The 10,613-nt window shown below is 44.7% G+C and overlaps 1 protein-coding gene across 1 annotated transcript; it reads left to right on the forward strand.

The window, feature by feature from the left end:
• The first annotated feature begins 6,310 nt into the window (after positions 1–6,310).
• On the forward strand, positions 6,311–10,154 carry LOC121997722 (heterodimeric geranylgeranyl pyrophosphate synthase small subunit, chloroplastic-like). The gene is made up of 2 exons (XM_042552312.1): positions 6,311–6,796; positions 9,900–10,154. Exons 1-2 carry the CDS (start codon positions 6,311–6,313, stop codon positions 10,152–10,154), a joined length of 741 nt encoding a protein of 246 aa, XP_042408246.1.
• The last annotated feature ends 459 nt before the right edge of the window (positions 10,155–10,613 follow it).

Here is a 10,613-nt window from a genome sequence, read left to right on the forward strand (position 1 = left end):
CATACTTGGTTGGTGTACATGGATTCCATTTCGGATCTCATGGCCTCTAGCCATTTCTCGGAATCTGGTCTCATCACAGCTTTCTGATAGGTGGTAGGCTCATCCTCTATGAGCACAATGTCATCATGGTCAGACAAGAGAAATGAGTATCTCTCAGGCTGACGACGTACCCTATCAGACCTGCGAAGAGGTATGTCTACTTGAACCGGTTGTTGTTCCTCAACTCCTTGTGGAACAACATCATCCACAACACTTTGTGGTTCCAGTTCAATTTCTATCGATGCATCAGTGCTATTGTTCGCATCTTGAACTTCTTCAAGATCGAACGTGCTCCCACTAGTCTTTCTAGAAACAAAGTCCCTTTCTAGAAAGACCCCAGTTTTTGCCACAACTACCTTGTGCTGACTGGGAATGTAGACGTAATATCCCTTAGTTTCCTTGGGATATCCGATGAAATAGCACTTGTCGGATTTGGGTCCTAACTTGTCTGAGACTTGACGTCGAACGTAAGCCTCACAACCCCAAATTCTCATGAAAGACACCTGGGCATCTCTCCCAGTCCATATCCTATATGGTGTCTTTATCATGGCCTTGGATGGAACTCGGTTGAGAATAAAAGCTGCCGTGTCTAGAGCATATCCCCATAGATATGTTGGAAGATCTGTGTGACTCATCATTGATCGTACCATATCTAATAAGGTACGATTCGTCCGTTCGGATACACCATTCCACTATGGTGTTCCAGGAGGAGTGAGTTGGGATAGAATCCCACACTCAGCTAAATAGTCACGAAACTCATGGCTTAAATATTCACCACCTCGATCTGATCGAAGTATTTTAATACTCTTGCCAAGCTGGTTCTGTACTTCATTCTTGAATTCTTTGAACTTTTCAAAGGATTCGGACTTATGTGTCATCAAGTACACATAACCATATCTACTAAAGTCATCAGTAAATGTGATGAAGTATCTATAACCGCCTCTAGTAGCGACATTGAAAGAGCCACATACATCACTATGTATGAGTCCTAACAAATCAGTCGCTCTCTCGCTGTGCCCACTAAAGGGAGTCTTGGTCATCTTGCCTCGTAGGCATGACTCGCATATCTCATATGATTCAAAATCAAATGAGTCCAGCAAACCATCCTTATGGAGCTGGGATAAGCGCTTGCCATTTATATGACCTAAGCGACAATGCCAGAGGTAGGTTTGGTTCATGTCATTTGACTTGAACCTCTTGGTATTTATGTTATAGATAGGGCTCTCAAGGTCTAGAATATAGAGTCCGTTTATTAGAGGTGCACTACAATAGAACATATCGTTTAAATAGACAGAACAACATTTGTTCTTTATTATAAACGAGAATCCTTTCTTGTCCAAACAAGAAACTGAAATTATGTTCTTAGTCAAGGCAGGCACATAACAACAATCATCTAATTCTAGTACAAGCCCAGAGGGAAGAGATAGATGATAAGTTCCTACAGCAATAGCAGCAACTCGTGCTCCATTGCCTACTCGTAGGTCTATCTCACCCTTCGTCAATGCCCTGCTATTTCTTAGCGCTTGTACATTAGTACAAATGTGCGAAACACATTCGGTATCTAATACCCACGATGAAGAAATAGAGAGGTTGACTTCTATAACATGTATACCTGAAGTAGAAATCTTATTTCTCTTCTTCGTAAGATCTTCCAGGTATTCTTTGGAGTTCCTCTTCCAGTGCCTTGCTTGTCCTTGATATAGGTGACAAAGATGTTCAACCATATCGTAGCGCCCATCAACTCATGTTGCTTCAAGCTCGAGTTCATGGTTGCGAGCATAAGACAGACACATCTAATGCGTCATCTTTATGCTTCTTGTAAGCATCCCGGCCAGCTCGCGAGTGGCAGGAGGAGCCTCCGAATGGGCTACTCCAAGCGTCACGCCCCGAGTGAGAACTATTCTCGGTTCTGTGCAGTCCAGAAATTTGCTCTGAGCTTGTCCTTCTTAAGGACGAACCAAGGAGAAAGAGTTCGTATTCGACGTCATGGTTATCTACAACAGAAAATTTGCAGAAATAAATATCATATTCTTTTAAAATCATTTAATTAGGCCTTTAATTAAATGATGCTCCCACTGAATTCTATAATTTTTGTGGGACAAGATCCACATCATACTAACCCTTGAGTTAGCTTTGGCTAATACGCCCAAGGCTTAGTATAATCGGTAGGTAACGATTACCAATTACATCTCTATGCAACTCTTGTTTATAAAATCAATATCCGCATTTATATTAAAACTCGAGTTAGCTTTGGCTAATACGCCCGAGAGTTAATATAGATGTGATTTTGACCTATCATTCCAACTATTGGAAGAATGCTTATAGTTGACTCGATCCAACTGAGTAACTAGGAATACTCAATCTAATTGAGTTTGTATTCACCCATGCGTTGATAGGCGGGACCAAGATTGTCCCTCCATACCCTACCAAGATAATATGTATTGCTCTGCTTTGGCAGATTCAACAATACATGTGATCGAGGTAGTGATATGTATCACGGCACGGTTAGGCATTTAGAGTTGGTTCGATCGAGATCTAATCTAATCGAAAAGGATGCATCTTGTGCACGACTTAGATCTAATCTAATCGCAAGGGTGCATCATGTGCACGACTTAGATCTAATCTAATCGTAAGACACTAATTAATTAATTACTTATTAAACATGCATCATATACATAAGCAATTAACTAATTAATATATTTGTGATTTAGTCATGGCCCTACTACGATCTTCTCAAGCCAATGAGAAGATCGAATGGTCAACCTAGGGTCAACAGCTTCTCCAAGCTCCTCCCTTTGACCACCTTGTGTTGCTCGTGCCCTCCTCGGAACTCCGTCTCGTGTGGACCCTCCACCGCTCCAATTTGTACATTACAATTTGAAACTCAAGTTACATTCGAGTCTAAATCTAATTTACAACAAGAATATAAGAGAAGGCACGACGCGTAGGTCGCGAATAAATAAAAACATACAACACGCGCAAACACATAACGGCACGCAGGCCGTATTATGAATTACAACACAACCAATCATATTGGGTTTTTGGGCCATGACTATCACAAAATTAATATATAATTCAAAATTATATATTTTTAAAATTTTCTATAATTTTAAAAATAATTTTTACAATTTTTACGAGTAAAATTTCCCAGCGGTCCCGTTTAGCGGTTTCGGACGCAATCGCGGAACGAATTCCCTTGCGGGGCCCAGGGGCAGCGCCCCTACCCGTGATCTTCGCGAGGGTTCCTTTGCGATCCAATAGCGCCTAAACCCGCTGTCCCAAAACGATTTGGGCCGAGACATTGCCGTTTCGGAAAAATCTTCCCGGCGGGTTCGTTTTTAGCGATTTCGGGTGCAATCGCGGAGCAAATCCCATTGCGGGGTTAGGGGAAGTACCCCTACCCACGATATAACCATCGTGAGTTGCTCCTTTGCGATCTAATGGCACCCAAGCCCGCTGTCTCAAACGGATTTGGGGCAAAACGAAGCCGTTTTGGAAAAATCTTTCCGGTAGCCGAAGCCTACAAGTGCCGAGACACTTGTGCTTCGCTTCTACGGAAAAATTACCCATAAAAACTATAAAATCATAATTTTACAGAAAATTACAGAAACTTTAGTTTTCATATAACCAAAAATCAAACTCGTGCAAGCCTTGCACGTGGCTCTGATACCACTGTTGGGTTTTTCGGGCCGCGAAAACCCCGAATCACCCAAAGCCGTAGGATCCGTGCAAGGAAAAATTTCAAAAACACGAGTACGAGTTATAAACTACGATCTACAGTAGATCTACAAAGGAAAACACTTTATACCTTTGATGCGTGCCCTCGCAAATCCCGCTCGTCCAACGGTACGCCGGATCTCGAGAGTGTCAACGTAGACACTCCTCTAATGATATCCACACGAACAAGGAGTGTCTCTCACACTCAAAGGATGGAGAAGAGAGCCCCAAGTGTGCTAGCACTTTCTAGAGCTCTCGAATGGGATTGGAAAGGAAGAAAAGAAGAAGGTACAAAAGAAATCTTATACACTCACTAGTAGTATCCATCCTTTGTGACCTTCACTCTTCCTTTGCTCTTGGATTCACTCAACCATCTTCTCCTCACCATGGAAGTCACGGAAAAAACAGCAAGAGAAGAGAAGGAAGAAGCAAGGAAGAAGATACCCAATTACCACACATTAACACACACTAAATGAAAAACATATCATCCTTTAGTGTGGCCGGCCACACACATAACTCCCTCATTTAATGTGGCCGGCCACATTAAATGGAATGGGAGGTGTTGTAACCTCCATGAGGTGGCATGTGATGTGGCAAGGATGAGTCATCCTTATGATGTGGCAATACATCAAGTCAAACTTGATGTTTCAACTTCTACTTGGTCAAGTCAAATTTGACCAATTGTCTTCCTTGTTGAGTTAAATCCAACCTTTGATTCAAGTCAATTTCAATTTAATGAATCTCAATTCATTAATATAAATTGACTCAATGAATCAAATTTAAATTAGACTCATTCAACAATTGAATCTAATTGAGTCTAACTCAATAAGTCTAATTTGAATCCAATCTTTGGTGCATCATATGAACCTAATCCAATTGGTTCATCATATGAACCTAATCTCCATCCACTTGTTCTTTGTGTGTGACCCAATAGGTTCTTGTAACGTTGGCAATGTTTCTAAACTCCTTTAGAAATATAAGCAATGAGCGGCATCTAGCAATACATCATTGCTACCCAAGTTACAAGAATGTTGAGATCCAACATCACCTTGTGACTATTAATTGTGACTCCTCACAATATATGACAAGTGCCCTTCTATCCTAGACATCTAGATTGATCAATGTGAGGCATAGACCGTGTCATCCTCTGACCAATCTAAATCTTGAACTCCAAGTAGACTCACTCAATTAAATGAGCTCAATATCTCATATTGACTCATTTGGGTATGGTCATACACTTCGTGGTCTTACTCTATCAAGAATATCGATGTCACTCCCGTCATATAGGAGGGATAGATCCCATCTACATCACTCACATCCCTCTGCATAATTCGTTACATACCCAGTAATCGCCTTTATAGTCCACCCAGTTACGGGTGACGTTTGACGAAACCAAAGTACATAACTCCTTATGTAGGGATCCATGGTGACTTCAGGTCTAAGGACTAATAGTCATACTAATAGCCACATGAGAAAGTATATGACACTCATATAACGATCCATGATACTTTCTCATGGCGGGTCATTTAGTATACATTCTCTAATGCATACCCATATGTCAGCTTGATATCTCTATATCCATGACTTGTGAGATCAAGTCATCGAGCTGACCTACATGCTAGTCTTATTGTATTAACATTGTCCCTGAATGTTAATACTCGACTAGGAATGATTTAGAGTAGTGTTCCCTATATCATCTCACTATCGATTCAACTAATCGATTGATATAGGTATGAACCTTCTACTCAAGGACGCTATTATACTTAGTCTATTTGGCACTAATACAAATAAGTATAATAACCAAACAAATGCCTTTATTAATATACAAGAATATGATATAATGAGTTCATACAATTATCAAATGATTGGCTCTAGGGCTCTAACTAACACATAGTGCTAGCTACAATGCATATATGTAACACTACAAGAAAATTGGGATTACACAATACTTAAAAGATAACATTTTTTTAAAATATTATTTTTTATAACACTTTTAGTGAAAACCGTTATCTATGTTTTTTATTTCTTATTAAAGACAACACTTTTAAAAATAAGTGTTGTCTATTGGTGTTTCTGTTGGGTCAAGGACAACACTTTTAAAAAAAGACTTGTCTATGAGCATTTTTTTAATACCTACAAACCCTCACCACAAAAAACCTAGCCTCCAAAAATCAACTCCGCCAAAACTCAATTCTACGAAAAACCTGGCTAGCCTCCAAAGCTCCATGAAAAATCCATCTCCGCTAAAATCATCCCCCATGCCCACACCTAGCCTCCTCTCCCTCCCGCAGTCCCGCTCCCTCCTACTCCTCACATCTGTAGCTGCCCTTAATTTATGACAAAGCCAAACATGCCATCCACCATCATAATCACTCATCCTCACCATCTCCAATTTGCGATGGCCTTCTCTGCCTCTCTCTTTTATCCCCCTCTCTCATACCAAAATGCCCCATCTCCCCTCCTTTTCTGTAGACCCCATTCCATCTATCTCCTTGCATGTTGCTCTTCAGCCACTACTTTTGCCTCCTTTGACCTACGCACCTATTGGACCACCATGATCTCCGAGATCGAAGAGGTGTTTGATGCCACGGTTCCCGTCCAATACCCAGAGAGCATCCACAAGGTAATTGACCATGTCGTTCTCTCTCCTGGAGCTAAGCATGCATTGCCCATCATGTGTATTGCATCCCGTGAATTCGTTGGCCTCCGCTCTACTGGTTTTCCTATAGCCTGCGCACTTGAGATGGTCCACGCCGCCTCCCTCGTCCATGATAACCTACCCTGCATGGATGCCTCCCCGCTCCGACACGGCTATCCCTTTGCCCATGCCCTGTTAGGCATCGACATGGTTGTCATCACTAATGATCCACTGTTTCCCCTTGTCTACAAGCATATCGTTACCCATACTCCCTCGCCTGACCCCATCCCGCTATCCATCATCCCTCTAATTCTCACGGAGATCACACGTGCCATCGACTGCATCGGAATCAATGGCGTAGCCAGCTTGAACAACTGCCCTGGGTTAAAAATGCTGAGCCCAGTAAAACTTAGCCCAGCATAGCAAGGTTGAAGCCTAAAATTACTGGACATTGCTAGGCTGAACAACTGGCCTGGGCTAAAACTGCTGAGCCCAATAAAACTTAGCCCAGCATAGCAAGGTTGAAGCCTAAAATTACTGGACATTGCTTGCTAGGTGAGGCCTAAAATTGCTAGGCATTGCTAGGCTTCACTGGGCTAGAGCCCAGCAAAGCCCAGCCCTGACTACGCCTTTGATCGGAATGGTTGTAGGCTAGTTTCTCGAATTGTCAGGCACCACAGCTGGAAGTGAGAAGGAGATTCTCGAGGTACTAGAGAAGAAATTCGGGGAGATGGTTGTGTTGGGACCCTTGGCAGCCGGCTAGAGGGGGGTGAATAGCCCCAACACAAATTAAGCAAACACAACCTTTCTTGAACTTATAACTTAATTAAAAGAACACTTGCATAAGATTAATAAAGAAACTAAAAGGAAAAAGATACCGAGAATTTACTTAGTTACAACCGAGGAGGTTGTTAATCCAAGGTAGATGAAAAAGCGCACTAAAAATCTCCTCTGGGTGGAGAAACCTCTTACAACAATGAACGCACAGAATCAAAAAGCTAAATAGAAAAAGCGTACAAGTGTTGTTTCACTATTTTTCATTGTGCTCAGCTTCTGGGAGCAGAGTTGCTTATATAGCCATTCTTAGGGCACCTGGAAGGGTTCCAGGCGCCTAGAATGGGATAAAATTTTATTCCAAATATAACATTCAAACGCCACATCGAAATGGCTAAGAATTGGATTATGGGCGCCCAGAATCATTCCGGACGCCTCGGACTGGTCTGGGCGCCCCGGGGCCAAAAATTAGCCCTTTGCTGATTTTTGGTCCTGGCCTCCTTCTTCGGTTTCATTCGCATCGGTCCAGATTTTCCGTTCCGGCTCCGCTCATTTAGGTAATTTCAACCATCTGGAATAGGGCTCACCCGAACCCAACTCCCGGCCTTCTCGAGCAAGCTTTCGCTCTGGCTTCTCGTCCATCAAAAACACCGCACGCCTCCTTCTCGTCTGTCCGCATACTCTTCCACAGCACCTCATCCCTCAGATGCACTGTAACGACCCGACCCCTCGGCCCCTTGGACGGTCACAATGACGGCCCATTAGGCGGCCCCTTGGCGGTCCCTTAGGCGGCCACAATGGCGGCCCAACTGGCAACCCTTATGTCGTCGATCGATGACCCTCGGCCGTGCTGTTACTCACTAGGTCTTCTCATCCCTGGCCAGTGGATTTTTGCCTTTCCCAGGATTCGAACTCTAAACCTTTATGCTAAGTACTAGAGTTTATGAATCTTGGTAGCCAAGTGAGCGTCGCCTAATGGGCCGCCATTATGGCCGCCCAAGGGGCCGAGGGATCGGGTCATTACAATAAAAAGACACATTTTTATTGTAATGACCCGACCCCTTGGGCGGCCCAACTGGCGGCCCATTTGGCGACCCCTTGGGTGGCCCCACTGGCGGCCCAACTGGTGACCCCTTATGTCATCGACCGACGACCCTCGGGCGTGTGTAGTTACTCACAAGGTCTTTCCACCCCTGGCTAGTGGATTTTTGCCTTCCGCAAGATTCGAACTCCAGACCTCCAGGATAAGTACTAGATTTTATGAATCCTGGCTACCAGGATTATAAACTCTAGTACTTATCCTGGAGGTCTAGAGCTCGAATCCTGGGGAAGGCAAAAATCCACTGGCTAAGGGTGGAAAGACCTAGTGAGTAACGGCACGGCCGAGGGTCGGCGGTCGAAGACATAAGAGGTCGCCAGTTGGGTCGCTAGTTGGACTGCCAGTTGGGCCGCCCAAGGGACCACCAAGGGGTCGCTAAATGGACCGCTAGTTGGGCCTCCCAAAGGGCAGAGGGGCCGGGTTGTTACAATAAAAAGGCGCCTTTTATTGTAACGACCCGACTCCTCAACCCCTTGGGTGACCCAACTGGCGGTCCCTTGGGCGGCCCAACTGGCGACCCCTTATGTCGTCGACCGACGACCCTCGGTCGTGTCGTTACTCACTAGGTCTTCCCACCCCTGGCCAGTGAATTTTTGCCTTCCCCAGGATTCGAACTCTAGACCTCCAGGCTAAGTACTAGAGTTTATGAATCCTGGTAGCCAAGTGAGCGACACTCACTTGGCTACCAGGATTCTTAAACTGGGAAAACCTAGTGAGTAACGGCACGACCGAGGGTCGTCAGTCGACGACATAAGGGGTCGCCAGTTGGGCCGCCCAAGGGACCGCCAAGGGGCCACCAAATGGGCCGCCAGTTGGGCCACCCAAGGGGTCGAGGGGCCAAATCATTACAATAAAAAGGCGCCCGAGGGTCCCTTTTTATTGTAACGACCCAACCCCTCGGCCCCTTGGGCGACCCAACTGGAGGCCCATTTGGCGGTCCCTTGGGCGACCCAACTGGTGGCCTAAATTTGTGACCCTTTATGTCGTTGACCGACGACCCTCGGCCGTACCGTTACTCACTAGGACTTCCCACCCCTGGACAGTGGATTTTTGTCTTCCCCAGGATTCGAACTCTAGATCTCCAGGTTAAGTACTAGAGTTTATAAATTCTGGTAGCCAAGTGGGTGTCGCTCACTTGGCTACCAGGATTCATAAACTCTAGTACTTAGCCTGGAGGTCTAGAGTTCGAATTATGGGGAAGGTAAAAATCCACTAGACAGGGGTGGGAAGTCCTAGTGAGTAACGGCACGGTTGAGGGTCGTCGGTCGATGACATAAGGGGTCGCCAATTTGGGCCGCCAGTTGAGTCGCCCAAGGGACCGCCAATTGGGCCGCCCAAGGGGCGGAGGGGCCGAGTCATTACATGCATCAAGCCCGTCGGCTCTCTTCCGTGTCGTCCTTCTGGCTAGCTACGTTTTTTGCTCGACATCCTGTGCTCCTAAGTTCTTGCACACTTAGACACAGGGTTAAACACAACATGACCTAACCTAACTTGTTTGATCACATCAAAACTACCTTGGGGTACCAACAGGTTGAGTGCTCCGTGGTATGCGGGGGGCTGTTAGGTGGTGCTAGCGACTAGGAGCTCGAAGCATTGCAGTGTTATGGTCAAGTGGTTGGGGTTTTCTACCAGCTGGTGGACGACGTGCTAATGGAGTCCAACGATAACACAGGGAAGATGAGGAGCAATGTGAGCATCATTAAGGTGGTTCGAATGGACTGCAGATTAGAGTTGGTGGAAGAAGTTAGGGCAAAGGCCAAGAAGGAGCTTGAGAAGTTCAAGGACAAGTATGGAGAGAAGGTGTTGCCTTTATATAGTTTTGTGGATTATGCCATTGAGAGTTGCTTCATGGTTAAAGCAGGGGCCTTGAATCCTTTTCAACTATAGGTAGTAGTGATGGAATAAGTGAAACATTTTCAAAGGGACACTGAACTCTGCCCATTTGTAGCAACATGAATTTATTGGGATTGCAAGGTTATAAACATAGTCCCACATTGAAAACACATGGGAAAGATTATGGGTTTAAAAGAAAAAGATATCTCTATTGGTATGAGGACTTTTGGATAGAGCTCAAAAATAAATTCATAAGGACTTAGGTCCAAAGTGGATAATATCATACTATTGTGGAGATATCTGAATGTTTTGGTTCTAAAATTGGTATCAGAGTAAGGTAGTTGTTCATCGGACTAACAACCGGAAGAAGCACTAGCTAAACCCATGATCCAAGATCGAACCATGTTGGTGAAACCTTGAACGAAGTAGGGGAGGCCTTGAGCAAGTCAGTGACTCGATGCTCGAGGGGAGACCCTGAGTAGGTCGAGTATGACTCGATACTTAAGGAGGACC

The sequence above is a fragment of the Zingiber officinale genome, chromosome 1A (assembly GCF_018446385.1).
Source record: "Zingiber officinale cultivar Zhangliang chromosome 1A, Zo_v1.1, whole genome shotgun sequence".
Lineage (NCBI taxonomy): Eukaryota > Viridiplantae > Streptophyta > Magnoliopsida > Zingiberales > Zingiberaceae > Zingiber > Zingiber officinale.

Bases quoted from the DNA above. Each gene is read 5' to 3' on its own strand.
- LOC121997722 (XM_042552312.1), top strand. From the start codon at position 6,311: ATGATCTCCGAGATCGAAGAGGTGTTTGATGCCACGGTTCCCGTCCAA. The intron at 6,797-9,899 runs GTAAAACTTAGC...GTTTTCTACCAG, and splicing joins GGTTAAAAATGCTGAGCCCA to CTGGTGGACGACGTGCTAAT.